This window comes from Caloenas nicobarica, chromosome 12, assembly GCF_036013445.1.
Source record: "Caloenas nicobarica isolate bCalNic1 chromosome 12, bCalNic1.hap1, whole genome shotgun sequence".
NCBI classification, from domain to species: Eukaryota; Metazoa; Chordata; class Aves; order Columbiformes; family Columbidae; genus Caloenas; species Caloenas nicobarica.
In genome coordinates, this window is record NC_088256.1 from 3,412,125 (window position 1) to 3,440,049 (window position 27,925).

General features: G+C 44.3%; 1 protein-coding gene across 3 annotated transcripts; it reads left to right on the forward strand.

Annotated features, from left to right (window-relative positions):
- LOC135993424 (pre-mRNA 3'-end-processing factor FIP1-like) lies at positions 1–27,529 on the forward strand. Of its 3 annotated transcripts, none has more exons than XM_065643293.1 (16): positions 1–470; positions 1,243–1,282; positions 4,276–4,360; positions 5,627–5,733; positions 6,814–6,872; positions 7,934–8,044; positions 10,664–10,794; positions 11,563–11,687; positions 13,701–13,806; positions 15,231–15,429; positions 17,569–17,595; positions 20,070–20,127; positions 20,690–20,745; positions 21,450–21,648; positions 23,579–23,737; positions 26,512–27,529. In XM_065643293.1, exons 1-16 carry the CDS (start codon positions 377–379, stop codon positions 26,642–26,644), a joined length of 1,689 nt encoding a protein of 562 aa, XP_065499365.1. In that variant the 5' UTR covers positions 1–376; the 3' UTR covers positions 26,645–27,529. The 3 variants fall into 3 exon arrangements, with proteins under 3 accessions (XP_065499365.1, XP_065499367.1, XP_065499368.1); XM_065643295.1 differs by lacking the exons at positions 1–470; positions 1,243–1,282 and adding exons at positions 2,562–2,587; positions 2,666–2,713; XM_065643296.1 differs by lacking the exons at positions 1–470; positions 1,243–1,282 and adding an exon at positions 2,566–2,587.
- Positions 27,530–27,925: the final 396 nt, after the last annotated feature.

Below are 27,925 nucleotides of genomic sequence, written 5' to 3' on the forward strand. Positions count from 1 at the left end.
GCTCGCCCAAGGCCCGGTGCGCGGCGGTGCCTTTTGTACCGGCGGAGCGGCCGGCGCCAGGACCCGGCAGCGGCCTCCGCTCCCGCGGCGGGGGGTCTCGCCCTCCTCCGCGCCTCCCTTCCCCCCTCTCCGCCCGCAGGAGCCAAAGAAAGAGCAATGGCGGCGCCTTAGTGAGGCGGCCCGGCGGCTGCGGACCTCCCCGCCCCGTGCCGCCCGCAGCGGATGCGCGCCTCGCCTCAGGCCCCGGCGGGAGCCTAGCGGGGCCCCGGCCGCCGCCGCTTCTCCTCCTCCTCCTCCCCCTCCTCCTCCTGCGGGCGCGGGAGAGGGCGGGCAGCTCGGGGCGCCCCGCTCCCCTCAGCCCCGCGGCGCGGCGGCCATGGCCACCGAGCTGGAGCCGCCGGCGGCTGGCGCTGTGCCGGGCGCGGCGGCGCTGGAGGCGGAGGAGGACGAGGAGCACTGGCTCTACGGGGGTAGGTACCGCTGCCCCCGGCCCGGGGGTGGGGGGGGGCAACGCGAAGCACCCGGCTGCCCCCAGCATCCCCCCGACCCCGCCCGAGGGGCCGGCCCCGGGCTCTTGGGGAGGGATGTGTCGCCAGCTGGTCCCGGTGTCACCCGCCTCTGCCCCAGCCCAGCGGGATGCGGCCGGGAGGGGCCCGGCGCTTCAGCCGCTTTTGGGGGCGCGGTGTGAGGAGGTTATTGTCCTTTTAGCAACGCCGTGATGTAAAGAGGTTAAAATGATGCTTTGTTACCATTTCAGTTTCTTAATCATCCAAGTCTTGTTAGCCTGATCGATGCAGGTGAACCCCTGGCCTAGCAGGGGGGTGTGTGTCTAGGCAAAAGTGTGGGACTTGATTTAAACATCTTTGTCCCCCTTGTAGACTTCCCAACAGAATACTCTTATGTTTCTTCTTCCCTGGTATGTTAAGAAGTCTATGAAGACCTTCACAACTGGCTTCAGTTCCTTATGCAAAGTTTGCCTTTACTGCTTCTGCTCTGAGACTTAAAATATGCATTGTGGATTTTGTTCTGTGTCAGTGGTGTGACACTTCACTTCTACAGAGAGGTTTTGCTTGTTGTTTTTGTCAGTTGGTCTATTTCCAGGTAAACTTTGAAAAGAGAACATTGGGGTTATAGTGTCTCAGTGCTACTGGGTATTTCTGTAGCAGTGGTGTATTTTGTGCTTAAATTTAGCTTGTTTTCTTTCACTTGAATAAATTTCTTTTTTTATTATTGTTTTTGCAGATGACACCACTGGTAAGCAAGAAGATGGACCAATTTCTGGGTGAGTCCAGAGACTCTTTATTCATTGTAACAGTAAATGCTCCTCAGAAGATCAAGCCATGTTAAGCGTAGCTTCATGAATGCTTTAGACCAGTCCAGAAACAGCAGCCAATCCTTTTCCCATCCCGTGGGGTCATCCCCAGCCACTACCCTTGGGCTGGCACAGCATTTATAGATTTGGAAAGTGAACTGGATCAGTCAGCTGATTTGGCTTCACACTAACTTTTTAGCCCTGTTTGCCTCTCCCCAATTAGTTTTAAATCAGATTTGTTTTCCAGTTTAATTCTCTGGAAAAAATGGTGCTTTGAGGATTGGCCTTTGTGCTGACCTGGCATTGGTAAAACTGCAGCCTGTGCTTTAGCCTGGAAAAGCCAAAAACCTTGAGCCTGGGTTAAAATCTCAACACGATCAACAAATTATATGAGATCTATGAAGTATGTGATTTGGGTGAGACTTTCAGATAAAAGCGTTGGGGACAACTCAATGATCAGTTTTGCTTTCTGTGTCTGGAATGTATTGTCTGTCATTGATCATAACGCCCATATATTTGCAGCAGTGTGTTTTATACCAGCAGAGTTTTCTCTCAGCAGAGATATTATCTGTTTGCCATTTTTAAATGTAACACGGTTTTCAGAAGGCTTGATCTTCACTGGACTTCTGTGTGCTCAGCACCTTCAGAAGTTCAGTTTAATATTTATTGTGCTTTAAGTTCATAGGAAATTCAGTATCTGGAATTTCTGAGATTCTTATCGATACTGTGCTACTTCCGTAGTAAGTATCCTGTTCATATGGAATATGAAAACTTGTTCAAAAACAACTTTTAGATAGACTTGGTAAATTTTTACCTAAAACCATCAAATGACCTTTTTGAGAAGCATCAGCTTTTGGTTTAGATAGAAATTTACCGCTAACTTGCATAAATCTATTGTTCCTTGTCACTTCCATCTGAACGTAATTTTACTTTACAAGCAGGATTAAAAATCTGAATTTCCAGCAACTGTCTCCTCTAACTGCAAGACGCACAAAGGAAAAGTATTAGTGGTCATGCTAGCTCTTTTTTTTCTCTTTTTCCTCTTTGTTGTTTTTTGGTTGTTTTTTTTTTTTCCCCTTTTTGCCCAATGAGAATCTTCCTAAATGAAGAACTATGGGCTCTTTTAAGAAAAATGACTTTTTGTTTGCTATGTTGTTGACAGCTGCAGCTCCAGAGATACATTGCTGGCCTGTCCACAGTATTTGTCTCTACCCGCGAGGCAGAAATCAGTGCAGCACGGGATGCAGTGTCCGTTAACATCCCTTAGCCTAAAGGGTGCGTTAAATACCAATGCACAGGGTTACGTTGGCTTTCTGGGGAAATTCAATAGCTGCGACATTTTTTTGCCTGCAGATGATGGCTGTGGACCTGTCAGATTGTTCATTCCTGGGAAGCAAACAGGTTAGGGAAAGACTGTTACTTAGCAAATGTTTCTTTGAACTCCGATTCATAAATTTTAATGCACACCCACAGATACTTCATGTGACTTGAAGCTGAAGGTAATACTTGTCACTCTTCCTTAATTCAGTCATCTTGGATTCTTAAGAGAATTCTGGGGTTGAGGTCAATGTTACGAGTTGCTTGGATTTGGCAAACAAAATGCAACAGGTTTTGGAGCCGTCTGTGAGATTTTTTTCCATTGGTGCATCTTTTGGTCCTTACGTAATTGCCTATGTCTGCAACTTTGAAATACTTTTAGAGGGTGATTGTTCCCTTAGATGTCTTGGCTAAGTTTTAAAACTGGCTAAGTTTTAAAACTTAAAGTGTCTTCAACTGTCACCTCAGGAACTTTGTGAAAATGGGACCTGTGCTTCCTTGGTTAGCTGCTGAACCTTCATCCCTTCTTTTTGATCTTGGCTTGATGGTTGGATTTCTTTGTATATGGGGCTTTTCTAATGTGGGAGCTTCAGTGACTGCTCACATTGTTCCTGTTCATTTGTTCTTTTTTTATGCTCAGTAACTGCTTTCTGAGTTGCCTCAGTGTGATCTTTCGGCTTACTTGTTTGGTGTCTCCTTTCTTGCCACCTCTGAAATGGCTTTAATCTGACCAGTGTTTGGATTCTGTTAGGTGCTACGTATGTTTGGTTTTGAAAATAATCTCTGTACGTTTATTATCCAACATAGGGTTTTAAATTAATAGCAATGGCTCCACAAAGTACTGGTGGCAAATTTGGTTTCCTGGGCATGGTCTATTCTAATTGACTCTTTTGAAAAGACAGAGTTATTTTGAAGTTCTACTAGGTTTTACCTGCGACATTAGAGAAAAATGTTCTCTCTTTGTATTTAGTTTTGTAACACTTAGCATACTCGTTTCTAGCATGTGTATCCCAGTTTGACTTTCTTGCTTGGCTAATGGCAATAAACAATGTTAACATCTGTATGAGCTCTTTAATTGGAGGTAAATTTGAACTGGACCATTGTTGCATCCGGACTAACTCGTAATGAATGAGAAGATTGGGTGGAGAATTGTATCTTTTCTTCTTTGAATTTTAACTACTCATTAATGTAAGCCATTTGTAGAAACATTAAAATCACTTTTTCCTTTATTTCTGTGGGTCAGATGGCCTGACTGGTTACTAAATATATGCATAATTATTAGCATCCTTAAGGACAAAGTGAAGTTTTGCTTACTATGGTCTATTCCTATCAGTTGTGATTGTGCTGAACCACAGCTGAAAGCTTTGGCTCCACTTGTAAATGAGCTGTTGAGTGGTGTTTGGACAGGCAGCCATGCTGTCTGTCAGGTGCTCTTTGCAAGCGCTAAACTGATTCTTTCCAGCAAAAGCAAAGCCAAGCAAGGATGATTAACTTGTCATATAGTTGAGCTAACTGCCAGCAGAATAAACACACTACATGAATAAAGCCATTATATGAAAGTCACCTGGATGAATCCTTTAGAAATGTTTATAGGTGAACCTCTAGATTGGGCTTGTCCACTTTATTTTATCTGTCACGTTTCCTAGACATGCAGAACCCTCTCATTCTTTGCAAGACACTCCTCAGGAGAGCCGACCCGTCAGCAGTGAAGACCGAGAGATGTCACAACATGTACGTGTTCCACTGCGAATGGTAGATGTAGTTATTTTTGTGCTTCTCAATACTCGTGGGTAAAAAGACATAAGTGTAAAGACACTTGTACTGCCCAGTACATTACATTTGTACTGTAGGAGTGTGCTGGTAGTTCCCAGTGGTAACTACAGCCATGGGCTTCCCAGCCAACCTTGTGTGGTGGGTAGTGAACCCAAATTTAAGTGTTGCTTCTGCCCACCAAAGAGGCGGATGAGGGAGGGTCTCTGGCTCTGCAGTCTGGCAGGAAAAGCAGGATGTGATGTTACCTCCAGCTCAGTTCTTGAGGGTCAGTAAAATGTGGGAAACACTGGTATCGAAAGCCCAAAGTGCTGAGAATAAGTTTCGATTTGGCCTCAGACCTTTTAGAATGCAATCTAGTGGCTCAGTGCCGAAGAAGGAGGAAGAGGCTAGCTTCTCCACCCCCTCTTCCTCCAGACTTTTTGATGGGTTTTTCTGCCACTGTGGAGTGTCAAGAGGGCTCACACAGAGTTCTGACAAACCCATGTACCGTGGAAAAAGAGGGAGGGCTATAGGAACACCTTCCTCACGCCCTTTTGTAGCAGTGAGGTGTTAATTCAGCTCATGCATCTTGCGGAACTGCACTGCTGGCTATCTGGAAAGCTTCCTCTGCTTTTCTGCCCCAGCAGTGATGCTGCGCTGGAGTCGAATCGGCAGCTGTAAAGTTCTTATGTAAAGTGAGTTGGGGACCAAGTGTGCTAAATAAGCCAAGCCAAGCTCCTACCACAGAAGCTGTGGTGAGAAAATAGTTGCTCCAGAGTTCTCTAGGTGAAGCCTGGTGAATGTGCATTGGTGATTTTTATTTGTGATTGTATATTTTCACCACAGACCTGTGAAGGAGATGTGTCAGAAAAGCCCTAGCTCTTTCAAAAAGAGTAGGGGAGAGGAACTGTGGCACATGATGACATTCTTAGAACCACGTTAAACCTTCCTTATCTTCGCAAATCTTATCCTGATTATTGTGTAGGGTCACTTCTTCAAAGGACACAGCAGTTTCTTTGTGGGCACCTGTACATTTTTGCTGAAAGCTGGTTAATTCCATGGTTTTTGCCTCCAGACACAACTTTTTATAGCCTTGGAGTGCAGTAGAAAGTTACATCTTTATATCAGAATCATTCTTTCTAATAGTCCTTCATCATACAAGCTTTGTAACATTTAGCTTTCCGTCCTAGGAAATTTATCAGTTGCATGTATTAATGAGCTCCTGCGTGCTTTTGTTGTTGCTAGGCCCTTCCAAGCGGTGAAGATGATGAAGATGACAGCGATAGCGACAGTGATGATGATGATGTGAAAGTTACTATTGGCAACATTAAAACAGGAGCACCATCGTACATGTACGTATTGCTGATTATGGTGCTGATTTTTGATCTGAGGTGGCTCTAGGGGGTTGTTTGGGATTGAACGTGGGGACGAGAGCCAATCTGTCTTCTGGGAGCAATGGGAGTAATGGCTAGAACACCGGAATGGGATTGGAAGCTGATGGGCAGCTCCGTCCTGCAATTGCTTGTTGGAGAATCCATCTGTAAAATAGGAATGGTAATTCATGGGTCTGCTATTGGAAAATTAAGCAAATAATTAATGTGCTTTATTGGCAAAATCAAAGGTGGGAAGTTACATTTAACTCATCTGTGAAAATGTCAAGAACCAAAATCTGTATTGATGAGAATTTGGGTAAGTGGTGAATTTACTGATTTTCAGCTGTCTGATTTTTCATGATTCGGAAATGGTGAGGCTGGATTTGCAAACCAGGAAATTATGTCACCAGCTTAAAATTTTACTTCATTTGCATTGAATAAAAATAATAAGACAGCATTTTTGCTTGCTGCTAGCAGCCCTTCTCTTAAGGAAATGACTTACTGTGCTTTGCAGCATATTCTAATTTTTCCACTTTACAGATAATTGCCTTCTCTTGTTGTAGAGGTGGTTTCAGTCTGATGGATTACTCTGAGTAGCAATGCTCCATCCGTTAGCAGCTCGCTAGATTTTGCAGACGTCCTTTTTGAAATCTGCTTCTCCTACCTTTCTCTCCTCATTCTGTGATCTATGTGCAGCTGTGGTTCCATGTTGCTCAGTTCCATTTAAATAGTAAGTACGTTCCTGGGCAGCATGGTAACTATGACTCTTAGAAATAACCTTTCCCTTCATGTTCAAGACAATCAGACAATCCTCTTGTGTTCTGTTGTTGGTCAGTAAGTGCGTTCGCTGGGTTTGTTTCGGGTTAGAGAAACTTACGTGACAATGAATCTCACTTTTAAGGTGTTGAGACTGAATATTAAAAATCGCAGAGAGGCATGAACAAACCCAAGTGAACTAAGTGCCTTCTGAAGGATGTCAGGGCTTGAATATATTTTGCATGAAAACCTTCAACCAAGTAATTTGTTCAAATACCAACGTAGTGATTCTTTTCCATGTAGGGGAACTCCTATGAATCTAAACTTAAAAACGGGTAGAGGCTATGGAGCATCTGCTTCAGGTATTTCTGTTATTTTTACCCTTTACCTTTTGCAGTATTTCACTTACCTGGCACTGACAGCTGGAGTAGCTGCAAATCTTGGTTTCTGTTTGGAAGCGTATCAAATTAGTGCATCTTATTTAAACTAGGAATAGTAAGTGCATTTCCTAAAGACAAGCACTGCTAGGACAGTCTGGGGCTCCAGGATGCAATGGAATGATTTGATTACCCATCACTGAACAAGCGCATTATAATTCTATTTAAACTAGGAAAGAAAAACCAAAAAACAACAAACAAAACCAAACAAGAACATAGATTCTTACTTTTATAGTAAAAAACCAGAATATTTCTAAACTATATTGTGCGCTGGAGCTAAACATTCTAAATTGTCTGGAGATAGAGCTGCTTGCAGTGTAAGGTACTAAAAGAAACAAACTCTGTCCTTGAGTATCACATATACATAGTTGTGCAGATGACATTTTTCCCCACCATTCAGTTTCATTTATACTGTATATTGTGACTTGGATTCTGTCCTTCCTCATATGTGAGACTGTCCTTTCATGGGCTTCCCTCCATTGATTTCTTTATGCAAATGACTTATCCTCTGATTGGGAAAATAAGAACAAATTCCCCTTGAAGATTCTGTACTCAACACATTTTTGCTGACTCCAGTTAGTACACAATCCACTTCAGACTGATCCTGGAAAAGTCTCTTTACCATGAGAAAATGTGTGTATATTGGGAGGGAGAAATAAATATTTTGCATGAGGAGGAATTTTTTTTTCATTTTTTCATTTGTGGTAAATTTCATGCATGCTCTAATAATTTATTCTGTCTGTGTAGTAGCAATCTGGGTTGAATTTGCTTCTCTGCTATTCAAGTGCAAGTGCTGTATACCCTGGCTATTCATTTAGAGAGTGACTGAAGTAGTTCTTAATAAGTTGATTGTGGTTACCTATGTGCTATAAAGCCAGCAATTAATTCACAGTAGTGCTTTATTTTTGACTGGAGTAATGTGCTCAGCAAATTAGTGGATTAAAGGCATTGCATTAAAAGTAGTAACGGTTTCTCTCTCTCCAAAGCCAAGTTGCAGCCCAAAGGTATTGACTTAGATGCCGCAGGGAATATAAATGGATTGCCTGTTATAGAAGTGGATTTAGATTCATTTGAAGACAAACCATGGAGGAAACCAGGTGGGGCCTCACAGTTTCTTGTGGTAAATATTTGCTGTAGTTGTCTCTCTTTCATTTCACATGTAATTTTTGTCCATTTATTGCTGCAAGGGAACAGGGAAGTCAGAAAAATTATCGCTCAGCCTCTGCCTGTCTAGAAAATCAGTGACACTTACTTATTGACCAAGCCATGCTTCTGCCTAAATTTGAGTTGCCTTTATTAATTTAAGCTCCCTAAAGGGAACAACTATTTTTTTAATATTCTATTTATTAATTCCCTAGTTCCAGAAAACACTGCACTGATATCAATGCGATAACGTTTGTTGGCTTTAAAGTCAACTGAGTAGGATGAAGATTTGGCTGTTGATGATGTGTGATCGCCTCTTCATGTGCAGCAGCTTGTTCTCTCTTGCCATGGCCAAGTTCAGAGTCATCCCCATGCACCCTTCTCGTTTGGGTCCCAGGGATGTCCACTCTTCTGCAGGAAAATACTCCTTGCAGCGGGCAACGATGATGGGAATTATCATATGAGCACATGTCATCATAGGAAATCTGTCTTTTTGTCTTATTCTCCTGCTGCAAACAACTGAATAAAAGGAAGGAAAACACTGTCTACTCTGTCAAAGAAGGCTAGGATTTTTCTTTTAGAAAACCTGCATTATGTGATGTTTAGCTAGATGCTGCCCTTAGGTCCACAACTATGAGTGAGCGGTCCCCACTTATTTCTTCTGGACAATATTATCTAGACTGTGTCCAGACAAATAGTACTTTGCATAGCAGGTTTTAATATGTAGATGGTCTCTTTTGTCTTCCTGATTAGTATCGGGGGATTTCTGTTAATACTCCAAAGCAGCTCTTGCATGACAGCTGTAGGATGCTAGAAATAAACTTGTAGTTTTCATCTGAACTTGATACAAAAGTAAATGAAGGAACCAGAGATCCAAATTTCTCCTGTGCTACTCTCATAAAATGTTCTATGATAAAATGTTAACTGAAGCAAAAAGTCCACTTGCCTCTTCTTAGAAATAATTCTTCTCCCCGTTAGCCCCTGTACTTTCTTTGTCTTTCAGAAATATTGCTGTGCTAAGTAGTGCTTTTAGGTTGTCTGTGGAGTGGTTTTGGTATATCTTGCCCACCTGAAATGAAGGGCATCAGAGTACATCACAGTGCTATTATAATAACTACATTGATGTGTCATGATGTCAAACCAGCACTAAAACACTCTATGATGAAGAGTAGCTGGTGTGGACATTATATAAAGCATAGCCTTTTTTTTGCAGGGGATTTGCCCTTGATTAGTAAGTGAGAAAGAGGGGGCTAGGAAGAAAATAAGTTAGAAGGAAAATAATGAAGTGAAATTTAGAGATAAAGCGTGGAAATCATTGTCATGCTGACATCCTTGCACCCAGATGAAGCCAGCTGGCCTTAAAACAGTGTTGGAATACAAATAGAGGGAATATGTCTGCAGAGGTGTGGTCTGTAAGTTTGTTTTAGATGTCAAGTATCTTGTTACTCAGCAGCCTTTCAGGTTTATATCCTGTACAGTTAATTGTTCGGCAAGTTGTTATTTCTTTTAGGTGAGGGAGAGGAAGAAGAAACACGGTATGGAAGAACTGACAGAGCGATGAAATATAGGCTGATAAAATAGACATGTAAATGCCATGTTGCTGAGTCTGTGGTGAAATTTGCATATTTGGGTGGTACAACAGGAAGAGTGGCCTGCACAGAAGATAAACTTAAACCTTGCTTTATAGATTCAAGCTTGACATGGTCAGAGTGTTTTGCTTAGTGCTTATGTATCAGTTCCCTGTTTTAGAATTGGTCTGTCTAGGAATGCCTGTGTGAGGGAGATGTTTGCGGGACACCATGACAGGGTTGGGAGATGATCCGTGCTGCTCCCCGTTGTGAGGGGTGCCTCACAGAGTTAGCTGCAGCTGTGTTTCTCCTTCTGCATCTACATTTTCTTGGCAAGCAGTTTGCAGCCACCTCTCTTATTCAGAAGTGGTCCTGCTGAACTGGCATTTCACAGAAGACTGTCAAAGCCAGATAACAAACTTGGAAGGCTATAGTTAGAATCATGGCTGAACTGTAGTTACTTGTCTAGTCTGAGATGTATCAGTTAAAAAAACTTCCACTTTAGCCTTGTTTCACGTAATGGGTGAGTCCCAGAATCTCTTCTCAAAACAGCAAAGGCAATGATGATCAAGAGCAGAACGTGTCGGCTTAGCGCTGCCAAGAAAAAGGTTCTGTGGCACCATCCCATTTTTCTGGTGGTAGCTGGAACCATCATTCCTGTGCTCTTCCCAGCACTCAACTCATTTGGACAATTGCAAGAAGCCAGTCTGAAAAAATCTGGTTGGTGAATAAGTGGTTGCAAGCATCTCTTTTAATAGGCTGCATATGTGCTGTATTCTAGGTCCCAAATGGTCCCACTGCCGTTCAGGCTGTAGTCCCCCTCACACCAAAAGATGCAGCCATCTCTGCTGTGGCACACAGTGGCTTTCTGACAGAATGAAATGAAGAGTAAGCTGTGCTCTCTGGAAGATTTTTGTATTCTTAACTCTTCATATAAGCAGTTAAAGGACAATTTGAGAACACACATCTGCTAGAATCTATGTTAACTTCTACTCCCTTTGTCAGGTGCTGATCTTTCTGATTATTTTAACTATGGATTCAATGAAGAAACATGGAAAGCTTATTGTGAAAAGCAGCGACGGCTTCAGCTTGGACTGGATCCTGCTCCTCCCATCAGCACCGAAAATAAAATCACGGTAGGTGACCTGTTACTCCTGCATATGGCTACAATAAAACTGGGACTTTTTTTTATAATCACAGAGATAAGAGTATAAGAGCAGAAGATACCTAACTGTTCTGTGTTCCTTTCAGTGACGAGAAATACAAAAATATATCTTTAAAAATTAAATCTCTCTGCTAAAAATCTTTTCTTTACGGAACAAACAGTTCCGACTGCCTGGCAGGTTTGAACCACCGCAATAGCAAGACTTGAGTGAATTTCCAGTTGCCTTGGAGGCCACCCAGCTGTAGGTCTGGTTGGAAGGTCCTGTGGATGTGAGCAGTGTAGAGAGGGGAGCTGGGCATCCATGGCTGTTTTTCTTGTTGCCGTTGACTGTTGCAGTTGTGTGGCTGCCTTTTATGCTTGGAGGCGGCTTTGACCATCAGCCTTTGCAGGAGTCCATCAGGGGGCCAACAGCGCTTAATCAGAACTTCAGCCAACAAGTCAATACAGCAAATATTAGTATTTCCAGTTTTTGATTTAAGGACTAAATGAAAAACGTTATGAGATTATTAAACTTTTGGAATTCTAGTGGGAGACAGTGGACAGCAGGCTGAGGCTGGAATAGCTGGCTAGTTTACAGAAATATCTGCTGCCTCAACTGAAGAACAGAATGCTTGTTTGCATGTGCCCTCTGATTGTTCTTCAAGGGAGCCCTTTTCCTTTGCTGAGGGTTAATCTCTGATGCTACATTCAGTAGAAAGTAAGGGCATTAAACCTATGTGTTATATATTGCCATCCGTAGGTTCAGCAGGGAAGAACAGGAAATGCTGAAAAAGAAGTGGAAAACAACATCATCAAAACAGAATTCAAGACAGACTTCCTGGCTCTGGTGGGAGGACGCATGAAGGCTGGGCCTCCTCCTAACAGGTAAGAGATGGTGCAGACATGAAGCCTGGCTGCACTGTGCTTTTCACAGGGGTAGCTGGGATCCACCCAGGCCACCTCTGAGTGTCCTCAAACCTGAAACAAGCAGCTTTTAAATTTTACAGGAAGCTACTGTGGTCTTTAGCAGTGCTTATCAGAGGGTTGTGCAACCCCTACCTACCCATTTACCTCTTCTCGGTGATATCCTCAGTATAGTTCTGCATAGGGAGGGAAACTTATCTCCCAGCTGAAGGGACGCACCTCTGGGAGTACAAAAAACAAGGCAAATACCTCAGCTTGGGGGGCTCACATTGCTGGCTGCTTATGCTTATTTAGCTTATTCTTACTCCCACAATGTTTATTTTTGTCTCCTGAAGCAGAAGTGGATTACATTTTTGGCAGCTGATAAGAGAAGCTATTGGTTTCTGAACCTGCGTGCTGCGCTGCTTGGTGTGTGCTGATTAGTTATATTTTCCTGTGAGAGAGAGGATCCACAAGGCTGGACAAAGCAAAACAATTGAGTCATTTTGATTGGCAGCCTCTGCTGGGAAAACAGCTTTGTCCTTGTGACGCTGATGGTTTTTTATCAAAAGCTTCAGAAAAACAAAATTATGTGAAACCAGAAGAGCCAGAGCTTTGGGGTCTGTGTGTTTCTATTGCTTTATTCACATTACATCGTTTGCACACCTGTCTTGCAGAAATCAGTCTAGTATACCAACTTTCCACTTTGTCTGAGAGAGAACCAGCTATATGCTTCATTACAAGCTTTAAAGCTCTACTTAGTCTGTTTGCATTTAAGTATTTTGCTGGCATTTCTGTCCCCCTTTGTAGTACCATCAGATCAGTCAGGTTTGTTTCCAGCTGTTATGTGTATCTCCTGAGATTTCTGAAAATTTACACGACTGCAAATAAAGCTGATGCTATTGTTAACTATACACCATTTTTGTCCATTTTAACTTGCAGTCTGGTTTTGAAAATACTGATGCACAAGACTCTGATCCTGCAGCAGAGCTTTTGGTCAGGACCAGAACAAGTATCTTTATACACTGCAGCAGCATCAAAACCACAGGCTTAGCAATGAGTTGTTTGGGTTGGTTTTTTTTTTTTCTTAAAGTGAGCGTATTTCAGCGCAAAATCTTGCCAACTAGCCAGCATTTTTATATCCACTTTGTCTAAATTTCCTACTGAGATGGAAAATTCTGCAGTCTGACTTGGAAAAGTGATGGCATTTTTCTGTCCTAACTGCAGGAAAACATGTCTGAGGCCCTGCTTACACAAATCCATTGTTGTGTGACTATATATGCGTGAACTTCAGTTGAGGATGCTTCTCTCTCTCACAAACCTTTACTTGTGACCCTACAATGAGCTCCTATAAAAATGTTCTTCCCTGAAGAGTGACCTGGGTATGGAGATAAAAGAACATGGAAAATTGTAGGTTCCATGCCTGATTTCTTGGCTACATCAACTTTTTTTTTTTCAAGGATCTAGCCTTGATTTCATTGAAGACAGTGGAAAAACTTTTGACTATTAGAAACAGAGTAGACCCCGGGGAGGTGGGCTAGAAAGTGTCTGAGAATCTGATTTGTAAATAACTTCAGCGGTATCAGCCACACTTGGAAGATTGGACAGAAAGTAGGAAAAATTTGGGCTGATAACATTAAAGTATTCTGCACTTTTTTGGAGCCTGATCTGGGAATGATTATTCCAATCTGGAGAGTGAGTAAAGGATTTCAGCTTGGAACCAGAGTGTGCAGTCCCTGTTATTAAACCCATTTGTGGTGATTCTTTGGATCTTGTTTCTGGGTGTCAAAAGAGACCTAACTCACCCCTGCTGACAGAGCTCAAATTGCTCAAAAGTGGAAAAGGACTTCTTCACCTCTTGTCCTGTTTGAGTGCTGCCTCTAGAGGTTTGGCCCTGGTGGAAAAGAATGTACAAGAGAAGTCTGTCTAGTAGTGGGGAAAGACTGCTCCTTCTGATGTCTTTGAGTCTAAAAAGATACCTCTACTTTGTACCAGGAAGCTGGGTGGGACAATTGATGTGATCGGTGGCCAGGCAGGCACAATTAGGAGAGTAGAAGGAAGACGTCGTGATAAGCACGCCTCTGAGGAAAACCCCATTCAGGTAAATGTTTTGTGCCCTCTTGACAAATTTCTCCTTTTATTGCACTTCTAGTGACCCCGAAGCAAACATCTGTGCATTCCTGACCTCCCACAACACTGTTTCTGCCTGCAGAGCAGTGGGTAGTTTATCAACCCCATAGAGGCGTATGCATGTATCATTCCCTTCTGCAGAGTGAATTAATCTCTGTGTTAAAAGCTTTTTCTCGCTAGGAGTTAGGGATTATCCTTTAAAGTCTAGCCGTCCCATTGGAATGATGAGGCCCGAGTTCCTTTTCTCATCAGCTCTCCCAAAGTATTCCTTGGGGTGTATAGCTGGGAGGCGCTTATGTGGATTATTCCCTTCTCCTCCACTGTCGGATTGGAGTCTCCAGTCCTGCAGTGGAGGACTTCAACCTGAGGCTTGCGTTTCTTATTACTGTAAAATAACATTTAGTCTAAGCATCATGAGGTGCAGCCCACACTTCAGACTTCAGGTCAACCCGTGTTACTGGATCTTGTCCCTTATAAGAAATAAAAGCTTGGGGTTTAAAACTGGACTTGGTTCTGATCTTGCACGTCCAGTGTATGACCATAATGTCCTGCTTGGGTTCCAGGTAGGAGGGTGCTCTGTGGAGGCTTTGAGGACCATCTGCTGAGATACCTTAACAACATTGCTCCTACCAACCACTCATAATTCACCAAAAAAACCCCAAATATGGAACCATTCCCCTCTCTAGACACAAATCCTGGTTTTGTTTTTATATGTGTTTGTGTGGTCTGGTTTGGATTTTTTTAGTGGTCAGTTTTCCAAATTTTGCCAAAATGGCCCAAAAAAAGAGTTTGCCTAAGAGAAGGCGTTTGCCGGGAAATGGTTGTTGTTCCTCCCACTTACAGGCATTGATAACCTGTTATTTCCATGTCATTCTGGTATCTGCATATTTTTCATTCCTTCAGCAGTAGTGGGTATGTGACCTGCTTTTGTCAGACAGGTGTGAATCCGGTCTTCCTTTGACCTACGTGGGCACAATCTAGAGCAGAATTTGGCCTCTTGCTGCCCTCAGGAAAGATAAATTTGGTTTAAAAAAGGAAGCACTACTGTGTCACCCTCAAATACAGCAGCTTTTAATCTGAAGCCTCTATCAGTAGCCATTCCGTGAACAAAAGAAGTTTGTAACAATGAACTGCCAGCTGCCTTGCCCAGTTGTCTGACAGCTAGAATCTCTTCTCACTGCTCTTCTGCATAAGAGAAGATGCCTTGCTGAGCATATTGATTACTTCGATCAACCTTCCTTCCCAAAACATGTTATCCCAGCATAGCCTGTCCTTTCCACGTATCCCCACACTGCCTGTTTTGGCAATATGCTCCCTTTATGCCAGCGTGGTGAGGTCCTAGCAGCAGGAGCAAAGAGATTAAAACGCTCTCTTCTCGTTTTTCTGCTTTCTAAGGTCCTTGGAGACCACGGCAGTAAACCACAACCTCCCCAGCAGCCCCAGCAGCCGTCACAGCCCCAACAGCCACCTCAGCAGCAGCCGTTCGCTCCACCAGCAGGCCCACCGCCTCCTCCGCTCGCCGGGCCACCTCCACCGCACTTCCTCCACCCTCCTCCGCCCGTTACTTCTGTGCCACCTCCCCTGCATCCACCAGGTACGTGTTCACACAGCAAGATACAGCAGTCTGAGCCTGCAAGTTAGGACGTCCCAGGCTTGGCGCTAATCAAAGGTTTAATGGTTAAATGTGATGGTCAGTCAGTCTTAGACCTGGCCAATCTCCATCAGCCTCTTTAACATTTGCCCTTGAATACTTAAAAAAATGACAGCCATTCCTTGAAAAAAATACCTCTAGGCTTTGTTTCCATGAGAGAGCCTTTGGGGGCTACTGATCATTTGCTTTAGTGATAAGTGTAGAGAAAGGGGTTCCTGTTTATCTGTGGAGGAAGCTGAGAATGCAGGAGTTGCCATCCTGTGTCACATCAGTGGGTTGGTTGGTTCAGGATCCTGCCTGGTTACGGCTGATTCCAAATGTTTCAAGGGTGATGCTGGAATTGGCAATTCCACAACAGCAGTTCTAACAAACAACTTTCCTCTTAATCCACCTCAGTTCTTGGTTTATGCCTTGAAATACAACAATTCATATCTCCCTGTATTCGTTTCTGTGCATTTTATTGTACCAGCTGCCACTGCAGGATGATTCTTCCTGCTCCTACAAGAGGCTAGTGTCCAGTGAAGACATCAGAGCTGTGCTTCATTTTAAAAGCAAAATATAAATAACATAAATTAGGCCTTTACTGTGCTTTTCTAGCCCATTGGGTGTGGTCGGCCCTCAGCATTGGCAAGTTTGTGTGCCCTTATTAATAGCCAGATGGGTTTGTACTGTGGTAAGAGCACTTGATGCTTGAGAAGCCGCTGTCAAGATGAGTCCTGTCTTTGCAGGAGTCCCCTTTGCCCCTGCCCTTACAGACTGAGTCCTGGAATGCAGTGAGATAGCTGAGGCAAAATTCCTAGTGTTATTCTTCTTTATTGTCTTGAGCACCATGTTACAGAACTGTTTGACTGTCTCATCTGTGCATGTAATAACCAAGTTTCCAGGAAGTTTCTAAATGCATCTGCACCATGGAGGCCAGTAGTCGTCCTGGGCTCCAGGCAGTTCAGGGTGATACTGGTGGAGAGAAAAAAGAATTTTCCAACTGAAAGGGGCAAATACGCTTTCTCTGAGAGACTGCAAATAATAAGATGTAGACGTTAACACCTCGTGAATACATCTAACTTTTCATGTAGCTATAGCATTATTCAGCATGACTATAGATAAAGGTAGCAGCAAGCAATCCTTGAAGCTTAAAGAACATTTTTAAAATAAGTACCAAGGCCTCATATTTGTTCTGAGACTCTTTTATTTTCAGGGAATACTATTTAGTTTTATTTTATTGATTCATGCGGAGCATTTTCCAGGGGGCACAGGGTCGTTTTTTCTCTTGACCCTTTTCAGTGCACGTCAACAGACATACCGGCCACAGTGTAAGACACGTTTTTCTGTCTTCCTAAGCCTGGGCATCATCTGATCCAGCCTGAGCCATGTCTGTGCCCCTGTTGCTCCTCGCTTAACTCATACATTGAGGCTGAAGCAGAGGCCACGCTCTGGGCTTCCCTGGTCCTGAGAAAGCAGCCAGACTTGTGAGAAGTCACCAGGAGCACCTCGTGCAGTAGCCCCTGTATTTTGCACTGGTAGAAGATAAAAAATAAAAAAAATATAGTCAAGGCTTTTAATCTGAGGAGGATTATTACTGCAGTAGTTGCTGGTGGACACTGGTAGCTTTTCCTCCTGCCTTTCATTAAAATGATTGGCAAAATCAAGATAAATTGTTCACTCATTCTTTTGGTTGTTGACCAGAGTGTCTGATTTCACTATGCAGTTATGATTGACATTAAAAAAAAAATGGACAAGCAAAAGGACACCCTGGCATCTGCAGCAGGTTCTCCTCTCCAGCTCCTTCAGTTATTCTGAAGGCCAAATCAATTGTTTCTGTTGTTGACACTAGGAAAAAATAATTCTTCAGTGTAAGAGAGCTCTAACATTTTGCATTAAAATATAAAAGTAACGAGATCACCATTTGGGAAAATATCGTTTCTAAGCTAATTACTGCCTAACAGCACCAATTTTTCTGCTGATCTGTTTGCTCAAATATGTGAGGTTTATTCCAAAGTGTGCTTTTAGGTTTAGCTTCAGTTACAGAGTTGACACCTTTACCTGTTGTCCTCACTTGTGTTGCTTGCTTCTTTATTTCTGTAGGTCTGCCACCGCCCGGTCCTATTCCAGGTAGGTCTTCCACTTGTTCTTAATAACAGCAGTGATTGTGGGTGCGCAGGTGGCCATGTCTGAGCATTTGGATTAAGTCGCATGAGACAGGACCAAGACCCACACCAAGACCCATTTTAGAGCACAATTAATTTAAGGGTAATAAACTCCAATGCAGCATTGAACTCCAGCTGCTTATCTTATATTCTGGACCTAAATAGAAATCTGTAGGGCTTCTTAATACTATCCTGTTTCATCTCTGAAGACCAATCTAGAAAGTGAAATGGAGAGCTTCAGATGGCAAAAGCCACTTAGTCGGATTTGAAATGGTTTAGTTCTTGTTATGGCATTTGCACAGTGGAAGTCCGGGGGACAAACTGGTGCTTTGTGTAGGAACTTCGGAGTGTGAGACTGAGCAGAACAAATGCCATTTACATCAGAAGTCTTTGCTCCCTGGTGTGCAATAGAGATGGTGAATAGTAATAGAAAAATCTAACAACCAATCTTGCGCATAAGTTAAGAACCCCACTGATTCAGAGCTACTATACAGCTGAGTTTCCTCTAGCTGTAACTTTTTTTTTCTATTCGAAACTCTGCCTACTCCAGGGCAGACAAATTTTGCTGTTTGTGTAGCAGACTGGAGCGACAGCTCTGAGCAGATGCTGTACATCTGAAAATCCAAGGCTGGTGGTGACCACGTACGTGCAGTCAGGCCGCTGCCTCTGCGTTATACTGTGTATTCGATTCATGTACTTGCAAAATGTCTGCACCCAAAGCACTTTGGACTTGATGTGCTTGACCTCACCGTGTGTCAGATGTGTTGGACTTGATTCACAGCTTTTGCGTCCATACTTTTGTATTCATGCTCTGCCCCAGGCTTCCCAAATGGAAATATGGAAAACCCATACTGGGCTGTCCCTCAGATGGACAAAACTCCTGTGTTTGTTAAAATGTCACTTTTCGTACTTCTCGTAATGTACAATAATATTGCAGAGCTGGTTTTAACTGTTATATTAGAAGGAACTTGCTCATAATAAGCTTGGCTTTAGAAGAAATACATCGTAGTGAAACTAGACGCAAAGTGCTATTGATTGCAGACATTGCAGTGCCCAGTTGCAAGGCAAGTGCGTTTAGACTAAAGTAGTTTGGGAGGAACGAGGTAGATGAAATGACCAGGCTGTTGCAAAGAACTTCAGGTACCTGGGTTGGAAAGGGAAATGAGGGAGAATACCTGCTAATTATGGAGATGATCCATCACCATTAGAGTTAGGTGCTCATAACTGTAGTACTTTGAAGTACTTGTGCTTGATGAGCAAGTGTGAGTGAAATGCTCTAGGCGTTGCATTTTATTGGAAGATCTTAGGAAAAGAAAACAAAACATCCAAGAGTGAGAGGTGTTCCCCAACTTGTTTGGAGCACAGATCTCCACCAGCTGAGTTGGAGACTTCAGGTTACCTCTTTTTGCAGTGAGACGCTTCTAGGGTGAGGTTCTCCTGACCCATCTGGGGTGTTCCCAGCAAGAGGTGATGAATTGGCCCAGAGTTTCATTGACTCTGCTGGCTCAGTCTCCATTGACTTGAACCTGGAGCTGCCAGCTTTAATGTAAATGACCGCAGTTAGTCAGTTGTCTCCTTTGTATCAGTACAGTTTGCTGCTTCTTTTTTTTTTGTTTAATAATGAAAAGAGGAATTTTAATGCAAACTCAAGCCTATGGGCGGTTAGTCTGTTCTTGTTGGCATTGGTAATTGCCTATAGAAATCATGGTTGCTTATAGTTATTGATATGAGTTTCAGAAGTTCCTGTAGGAGCAGTCAACACATACTTCTCACTTTCAGATTGGTCAGGTTTAAGGACTTTAGTTTCCAAGGCTTATGTCACTTCTGGAAGTGGCCGTCATTAACTTCTGCTTAATTCTGCTTTCTGAAGATACTGCCTTGTGATTTTGTATAATGACTCTTTGTGTGTTTGACATTGGGCCCTTTTTTATAGTGTCAGACCTTTCAGACAGCTCTCTGCATCATTAGTGCTATGTCTTCTCATGATTTTTAAATGTATATGTGCTCAGAGAATTGGCTTTCTTCAAAAACAAAATCAGGTGGCTGCTATATTATATGCTTTTTAAGAGACAAAGGTACTCACTTTAATCAGTGGAGCAATGTGTCCGCAACCCAAGAACCAAATTTTTTCTGTCTTCCCCAGGACTGTAAGGGTTAACGTTTAGTCCTTGATGACTCTTATGTTTATGATGAATAAGCCAAAATAGAAGGTAGTTCTTCCTTTATTTTCCTTTCCATACCCCTACAGAACTAACACAGCTGTAGGGTTTTAATTTTGGTAGGAAATAGAACCCTGAAGGAAAATTATTCCCTTTCAAACAGGGCCTTGTTTAGACTCAAAAGATGCTTTAACTGCTTTTAACCATGAACAGCAACAAAATCTTGTTCCTTCATGTCAAACAGTGAGATCTTTGTGCTGACTTACGCTTCTGTGTCTAGGGTTGTTCCCGCCTCCGCTGGCACCACCACCAGCTCTCCTCATTCCAACCCTGGATGGGTAAGACCACACCTGGGCCGAGCCATGGGCAGAGCTGCTCTGTAGCGAGGAAGGGTGGAGGACAGGTCGAAAATCAGAGCCAGTACCTCAGTCTTGGGGTGGGGGGTGAGAGCAGAGTCCATAGGGAATCCTCTGTGCATTTACCTTGATTTGTTGTTTTCATGACACTGGAAGGAGTTGATAAAATCTAGGCATGTGCTTAGGTCTAGTGCAGAGTAGTTGATGCATGTTATGTTACTCCAGATGTTTTCTATGAAGGTTCTCCAGGTACTTTGTAAGCACTTGGTGGTTTCCCAGGAAGCCTGCCTGATGTACAGAAGGGAGGGGTGAAGGGGAGAAGTGACTGAGTTACAGCTGTTTGAGAAGCTGTGGCAAAGCAAGTGCACCTGTATGCATTTCCAGTAGTTTGCGGTGCAAAGTGAAAGAGCTTCACTGAAACTGCAGATTTCCCATGAGGATGTTCCACAGACCTTCAGAAAAAACGGGGTGAACTTGCAGCACAGATGTACCTCCAAGCGGTCACTGATGGTAGTGACTTGCATCCTTTTTTCTCTCTCCAAAGCCAGCCAGCCAGCTACAACAACAGGCAGCCTCCTCCATTTGGCTACAACTCTGCAGGTGAGGACCAAAGATAATAAAACTGCGTATGTCTCTGTTCTCTGGTGTTTGGTAGTTCAGGCTTTTCTTAAGCTGATGGACATAAAATCATATCATAGAATTGTAGAGTGGTTTGGGTTGGAGAGGACCTTAAAGATCATTTAGTTCAAACCCTCTGCCCTGGGCAGGGACACCTCCCACCAGACCAGGTCTCTCAGAGCCCCATCTAGCTTGGCCTGGAACACTTCCCGGGATGGTGCATCCACAGCTTCTCCAGGCAGCCTGTGCAAGGGCCTCACCATCCTTGTGGTGAAAAATTTCTTCCTTATATCTCATCTAAATCTCCCCTCTTTCAGTTTAAAGCTGTTAACCCCTTGTCCTGTCACTACATGCACTTGTAAAAAGTCTCTCTCCAGCTTATAGAGAGAGCAAGAGCTGTGGGAGTGCATAGCGCTTGCGTTTATAGGCCGTGTAGGGGGTTGCGGAGATTTTGCAGTGGTGTCTGTAATCATCTGGCCTTGCTTGCGTCTTCCGCAGGGAAGAGGTGTTCATGTGTTCGTAGCAAACTGCTGCAAGTAAAAAGTGAGAGTGAGGACAGAAGGGAACTGGCCCTTGTTGTCTCCTTGGGTTCAGCTCTATCTCCAGGGAGTATCTTTGGAAAGGGAGGGACAGAAAGGATGCTCAGAATGCTCCAGATGAACAAGGATTCCGCTCTCTCGCTGCAGATTCAGGTTTCATCAGCTACCCACCCATCTCCACGTCCCACACGCCCTGGGTGACCACGGTGGACAAAGGCACAAGCAGTTCCAGCAGCAGCCATTGGGAGTACTCGGGCTCCAGGCGCGAGAGGGAGCGGGAGCGTGAGCGGGAACGGGAACGGGAGAGAGACCGAGACCGCACTCCGACCACCAGTGAATACAACAAGTGAGTGCTGGTTTTGGGCACCTTCTGCTCCCAGCTATCCAGTAGGGAGCCCTAGCCTTGCCCTGGAGCACAAGGTGTTTGATCAAGGGATGGGATTCTACCAGTTCAGTTTTCTGAAATGTCTGGGGAAGGGATACTTTGGATCAATAACTAGAGGACAAACTAGGAGCCAGTGTCACTGGCTGGTTTCCCCTGTCTGCTTTTTTGTTTAAATCCAGCAGAACCAGTTACGCTTGCTCTCCCACCTGTAATGTGAGGCCAGTAAATGAAATAGCCCTTCTCTGTTTACTTGGTATTTCACAGCTCAGTGTGAAACATCAGCCAGAGAAGCTGCTGCTTCTTGTCTTCTAAATGCAACTGTCAGATCAAAGGAAAAACCACCCATGCTTTGCTCCGCTCTCCTGGAGAGGCTTTCAGGGCAAGGAGTGCCATTCACCAGGAGTCAGCCATGAAATGGAGATCCTTAACCCGGCGTTTCTGCCGGCGCTGCTGGGGACAACCACCTGGGTGGGAACTGACCGGCTCTGAGGCGACAGCAGCGCTGGGAGCACTGGGGAGAGGAGGCTTCTGGCCTCCTGGTGTTGATCTAGAGAGCTAAAGTGAAGGTTGGCTCCAAAGACTCTTCCTAAACCCATCACTTTTTTGTTCCGCCACACACAGCGTCAGTGTTTTGCAGGCATCAGGCTCGGAAGTACCAACAGTCATTCAAAACATGATCAGAATGCGCATTCCTGGCAGAGGGGTGCTGCCTGCTGGCAAACTTCCCAGCCCAGGGAGTAAGCAAATAGGACAACATTTTCCTAACCTTTTTTTTTCTCCTCCCTTTTTTTTTTTTTCCCCTTAAGAGTTTGTGGGCACTGTGGGTGGAAGGGGAAGGAACAGAAGACAAACTTGGTACAGTTTGAAGAGCTCAGAGTCCCACACTTCCTCAGCAAGCCCATGCTTAGTCCTGTGATCAGCTCTCCTGAGTGCGTTGTTGGCATTTCTGGGCACTTTCGAGCACACTGACCTCTGAGATCCTTCTTGCCAGAGCCGTGCTCAGTGGAGTCCTGTGGAGCACTCCCAGATGATTGATACTGGATGTTATTTGCCTAGCTTGTTTCCATGAGCATTAGGAAGATGTTTCAGGCTTCCTTTCTCTCAGAATTTGAATATTGTTTCCCACAATGGGACTTGTTAACCCTTTAGATTTTGGCTTTCAGAAGTTGATTAGGGACTGTGAGATGTAGAGGGGAGTGTGGGCTGTGTCTGAATTTGGGGTACATCATGCCCACTCCTGAGTGTGGATTGAATGAGGTGCAGGTAGTTTGGTACAGGCAGAGAGACCGTGTCAGCTATACTCACAATTTGAGGTTTTGAACTCATGGAGAAGAAAATATTCCCTTAGTGTAACTCGCACAAAAGAATTACAGGTTGTCTGGGACAATAGTGCAGCGAGGTGACGTCCAGCACCAGGGGAGGCAGAATGATGAGAGGACCATGTTTCTGTTGGTTTTGAACAAGGTAGCTAGACGTCTTGGACGTATTCCAGACAGGTTGTGAGGGTGAAAGCCCTGAGACATTGGCCACATGCCTGCTGCTGAGGTACTCCCTTAGCAAATCCAGAGAACAAATATTGTAAACCCTTGACTTGAGAGGCCAGGAGAAAACCGTGATAACTCAACTGTTTGGGCTTGTGTAATAGGGAAATGGAGAAAGTTATTTCACTGTGGTTAGAAATTGGGGTTGGGTTGCAGTTTGGGTTCAATAAGCAGCAGCAGCTTATTGTTACAGGTATTTCCAGGAGCACCACGAACACCTCAGCCTGTTGATAGAATAAGAGGTTTTGTTGGTGAGGAATGGGGTTCTACAGTCCTGTAAACGTGGCTCCTGACGTTCAGGTCCACAAGTGGTGTGTTCCTCTGCTTCACTTCTCCTTTCTCTTCTTCAGCGATGATGAACGATACCGCTACTACAGCCGAGAGCGCAGCTACGACTTTGAGCGTGACTACCGCCGGAGTCGAGATCGCAGCAGGGAGCGAGAGGATCGTCACCGAGAGCGCAGGCACAGAGACAAAGAGGAGAGCAGCAAACATAAGTCTTCGAGACGGTAAGAGCTGTCTAGGGCAGAACTGGGCTGGTGGTGGGAACACACCTTAGCTGCAGATGAGAAGGTTGATGTTCTCGGGGTGAACTGTTGCCCCGGGTCATACTGGCTTCCTGTGACCTGCTGGTGTCCCCAGATGTGACACCCAGGCAGAGCAAGTGCTCTTGGGCATGTTACCTGGGCAGGAGGCAGAACTCTGTAACGGAGAGAAGTCCTTGGTGTTTGTAAACTCGTAGTAAGGCAGCTGGCAGGATGTCAAATCGCTGCCAAGAAAATTGCAGCACTGATTGACAAAGGAGAGGTTAACCTGTGCTAAACATTACATCGGAACAGCGTAGCACCCCCTGTTAAGAAATCAACACCCAAAGCAAAATGCAAAACCATAACAGAAGCATCAGCTTTCAGTGTTCTTGGGCGGAAGAGAAGAGCTTTCTTCAGCCTATAATCTAAAATTTCCTCTTGGAGCAGGAGGCTGAGCACTGCATGATCAGAGCTCTGTGCCCAGTGCTTCTGAGTGAGGTTGATGATGATCTGGAGAAAGGTGAAACCCTTTTGGAACAGAGCAGAATGTTCTAAAATCCCAGCTTTTCTGGAGAAAATGTGTTTGCTACAGATAATCTTCCTGTGAGAGCATTTCTCTAGCAAAGTACCAGGTCTGCTCTCGGATCTGAGGCAGTGCTCAGTTGCTGGGTCAGTTTACATCCTGGTTATCACTTGAGCAGACTTGCTCGTTTTTTTGGTACTTCAGCTTCCTCCTTTTAAATGAAATCCATGTCAGCTCTGTAAGTAACTACCCTTATTTTGAAATTAATATCAGAAAAACTCCTACATAGTGACAGGAAGCAAGAGGCTGTTCTCATCCGTAAGGAGATGAATAAGTTTTCAAGGACGAACTTATTGCTGAAGAGTTGGAAACAATGGGAAGAAAGAGCAGGACCAAAGTCAAAATGGAATACAAAACAAATGGCAGCTGAACTGATCCCAGACTAACAAGCCAACAGCTTTAAGGGTTATTTCTCAGCTTCTTCTGCTCAGAATTGAAATCCGGTGTTAGATACCTGACTGCATGAACAGGGTGGAGTTCAAAGTGTCAGAATCCGCTTGAGAGCTCGATTTACAGAACTGGGCTGTTGCGAGAGGCGGGAAGGAGCTACTTTTCCTCTGCTCCTTAAACCACACACAGATGCTCTCTGTCTTGCTCAAAATGGTAGGATGGGAAGTGTTCGTTAGCTCAAGCAAATGGAGGAATACTTTCTGTTCAAGGCCACTTCCAGTGCATTTCAGAGTCCCTGCTTGAGGCATGTTGAGGTTTGAGCCTGTTTAAGGCATTTGCAGGAAGATGAAAGGGTTTCCTTGTTGTTTCCAGTTGATTGCAAATTGAGCAGTCTGAAGGAAATCACTGACGCTTGTTTAAATATTAAAAGACAGTCGCATTGCTCAAGCATAAGCCTCTGCCACGTTGCTGTCCACAAGGTGGCTGAAGGTACTGAGGAGACGCAGCAGCCTTTTTCTTTTTTTTTTTCCATTTTAATGACTATGAAACTGTTTATTAAACAAGTCAGAAAACTACTTGAAGCTGGGAGCTTTTCAGGCAGGGCTTCAGTGGTTCAGCCAGTCAGGTGTCTCTGCCACCAAACTGGTCTCCCAGCTGTGGTAAGAATTTGTCTCTACACCTGACTCTGTCCCCACTCATGGAGCTGAGTGTCTGCACTGTCTGACCGTACGTCTTTCCATGATAAATTTCATCTGCTTTTTCTTCTACTCTCTGCTCTGTTTTAATTCTGCCACCTTCACATCACTGTCAGCTCTAGAGACCTCACTTGGTTATCAACCTGTGAGGAAAAATAATGGCATGTTTGAGAAGCAGCAGAAAATCTCCTCCCAGGAGGGGCCAAGAACCAGAGTGAGCAAAACCAGAGCTCCCACCTTCCCCGTGTCCCTGAGGGGAGCCAGATGTGGATCCCGGGGTGTGGGGGCCATGTCGGGCACAGCTGGCTGCGGTGGGGGGCACACACAACCTCGGCGCAGGTACTTCTGGCTGGGATTTCTCCCGCATGGCAGAAATGCTGTATAAACATCCACATATACATGCTGTATAAACATCCACAGCCATCCAGCCGCATCTGGAAAACAATTCTGGGTGAGGAGGTAGAGGAGTTTTAAAGCACAAAAGTAATGAAGTGCCAAGTCATTTATGCATAAGCAGAAGTAGAAACAGGACCTGCTTCCCATTAGGAAATGCACATTTCTCTAGCTACAGTGATCCTGTTCTTGCCTCAAGTCCAGGGATTTCCTTTAGATGCTTAGAGGAGTGAAACCTTCAAACACCGCTTGGATTGAGGACTCTTCCTCCTCTCAGCAGCCTCAGTTTTTCACATTGAAGCTTGAGATGTGACAAAAGTCATTAGAGCTCCCTTAGGAGAGGGAAGGACACAGAGACGTTGCTTTTAAAAACTATCCAAAAATTATTCTGACAGCAGTCTGTCTAGTATGCTTCCTGCCTAGACTGGTGTCAAGAAGCCACCTCCAGCGGTTTGCATCACCTGCCCTTGATTCAGCGTGCATGATACCAGATCGTCCCAAATAAACACGATGAAGCCTTTCAATGGCACTGTGATGCCCTCAGCACTTGTGATCGCTCTCCCGTTTATTGGAGGTCAAAGCGCTCTGTCCCCGTGCGTGTCGCGGAGCCGGCGCGGTTGGGTCTCTCCTGCGGCAGAGCTGCGCTGGCGCAGGCTCCGCTGTCATTTTCTTCTCCCCTTTCTCCCCCACCACAGCAAGCAGCACGAGAGCGAGGAGGGCGAGAGTCATCGGCGTCACAAGCACAAAAAGAACAAGCGTAGCAAAGAGGAGAAAGAGGCCAGCGAAGACGGCGCCCAGGAGGGAGAGGAGCAGGATGCCAAGGAGTAACCCCAGCCCAGCGTCAGCCCTCGGGAGGAACCCGCTCCTTTTGAACCAGCCTGCCATGGGTGATGTTTTGGTTTGGGGGTTGTTTTTCTTTTCTTCTTGTTGTTTTGGTTTTTTGGTTTTTTGTTTTTTCCAAGGGAAGAGATGCTGCTGCCTCCGGGTGAGCAGTGAAGCAGGTGGCATTGGTTTGAAAGCTGAGGCTGCACATGGAGTTAAACTTTTTTTTTTTTTTTCTTTTTTGATACAAGACAAAATACAGCAGTACTAGTACACAAAGCACTGAGCTACTCTACTCATAAACATCCCTAGGGAGAACTTTGTTGTATCAGATCCTATGGTTTCTGATGGAAGATGGCTTCAGCTGAAACTAACACATTTAGGTAATAGTTTTTGTTTATTTTTTGGTCATCATCATTCCGTTTTGAAAAATAGGACAGTAAGTGCGACTTGAAATTTATTGTCCAAAGACAAGTGTGATTTAGATCCTGAGAGCCAGCTTAGAGTCTGGCTTCTAGTAGTGAAGAGTCTCATCCCCAAATAAATTTCTTTATAGCTACAAAAACGTTTTCTGATTTTTCTGTGGCCAGCCGGGCAGCACATGAGGAGGAGCTGCTTTTACTGGTGGGTCACAAGGTCCTGCTCTGGTCTGGTGGATCTGAGAAGCTGTCGTGTGTTTGCACAGGGTGTGCAAAGACTTCAAACCCAGGGGGTTTTTTAATCTGTTGCAAAATAGTTCTATCGTGTATTATACCTGTAAGTGGGAAATGAACAGAAGACCCATAGTACGAGTTTCTCTTGATTTAGTTTTGACTTTTTTTTTTTTAATAAGTATCTTCCTCTACTTTGACATGTTATTTAAAACTGTCTTAAATCTTTGCCATGAAATAATATGGTTCTGAAATGTTACGTATTTTTTGTGTTGTAATCTTGCAAGTCTGAGTGTGACATGAAGCTTACAGCCTCAGCGACTTGAGCCAGGACAGCACTCTGATAACAGCTTTTATGCAATGACACTGCATTTGATGAGTCATTAACTGCAAAACCTGCAGGGCAAAGAAAAAAAAAAAAGAAAGAGGTTTTTTTGTTTGTTTTTTGGTTTTAATGTAGCTTTTTAAGTGTGCTTTGAGATCATGGGAAATGTGTGTGCACTGAACCAGAGTTAAAGGGCAGGGCCTGGACTCAGGCTTCAAAATATTCCTCCCTCTGCAGCCACAGCGGAGTTGTGGTGGAACAACACCGGGATTTAGGCGTGTGGCACCTCTCCTCGGTCGCCTGTTTGGGCAC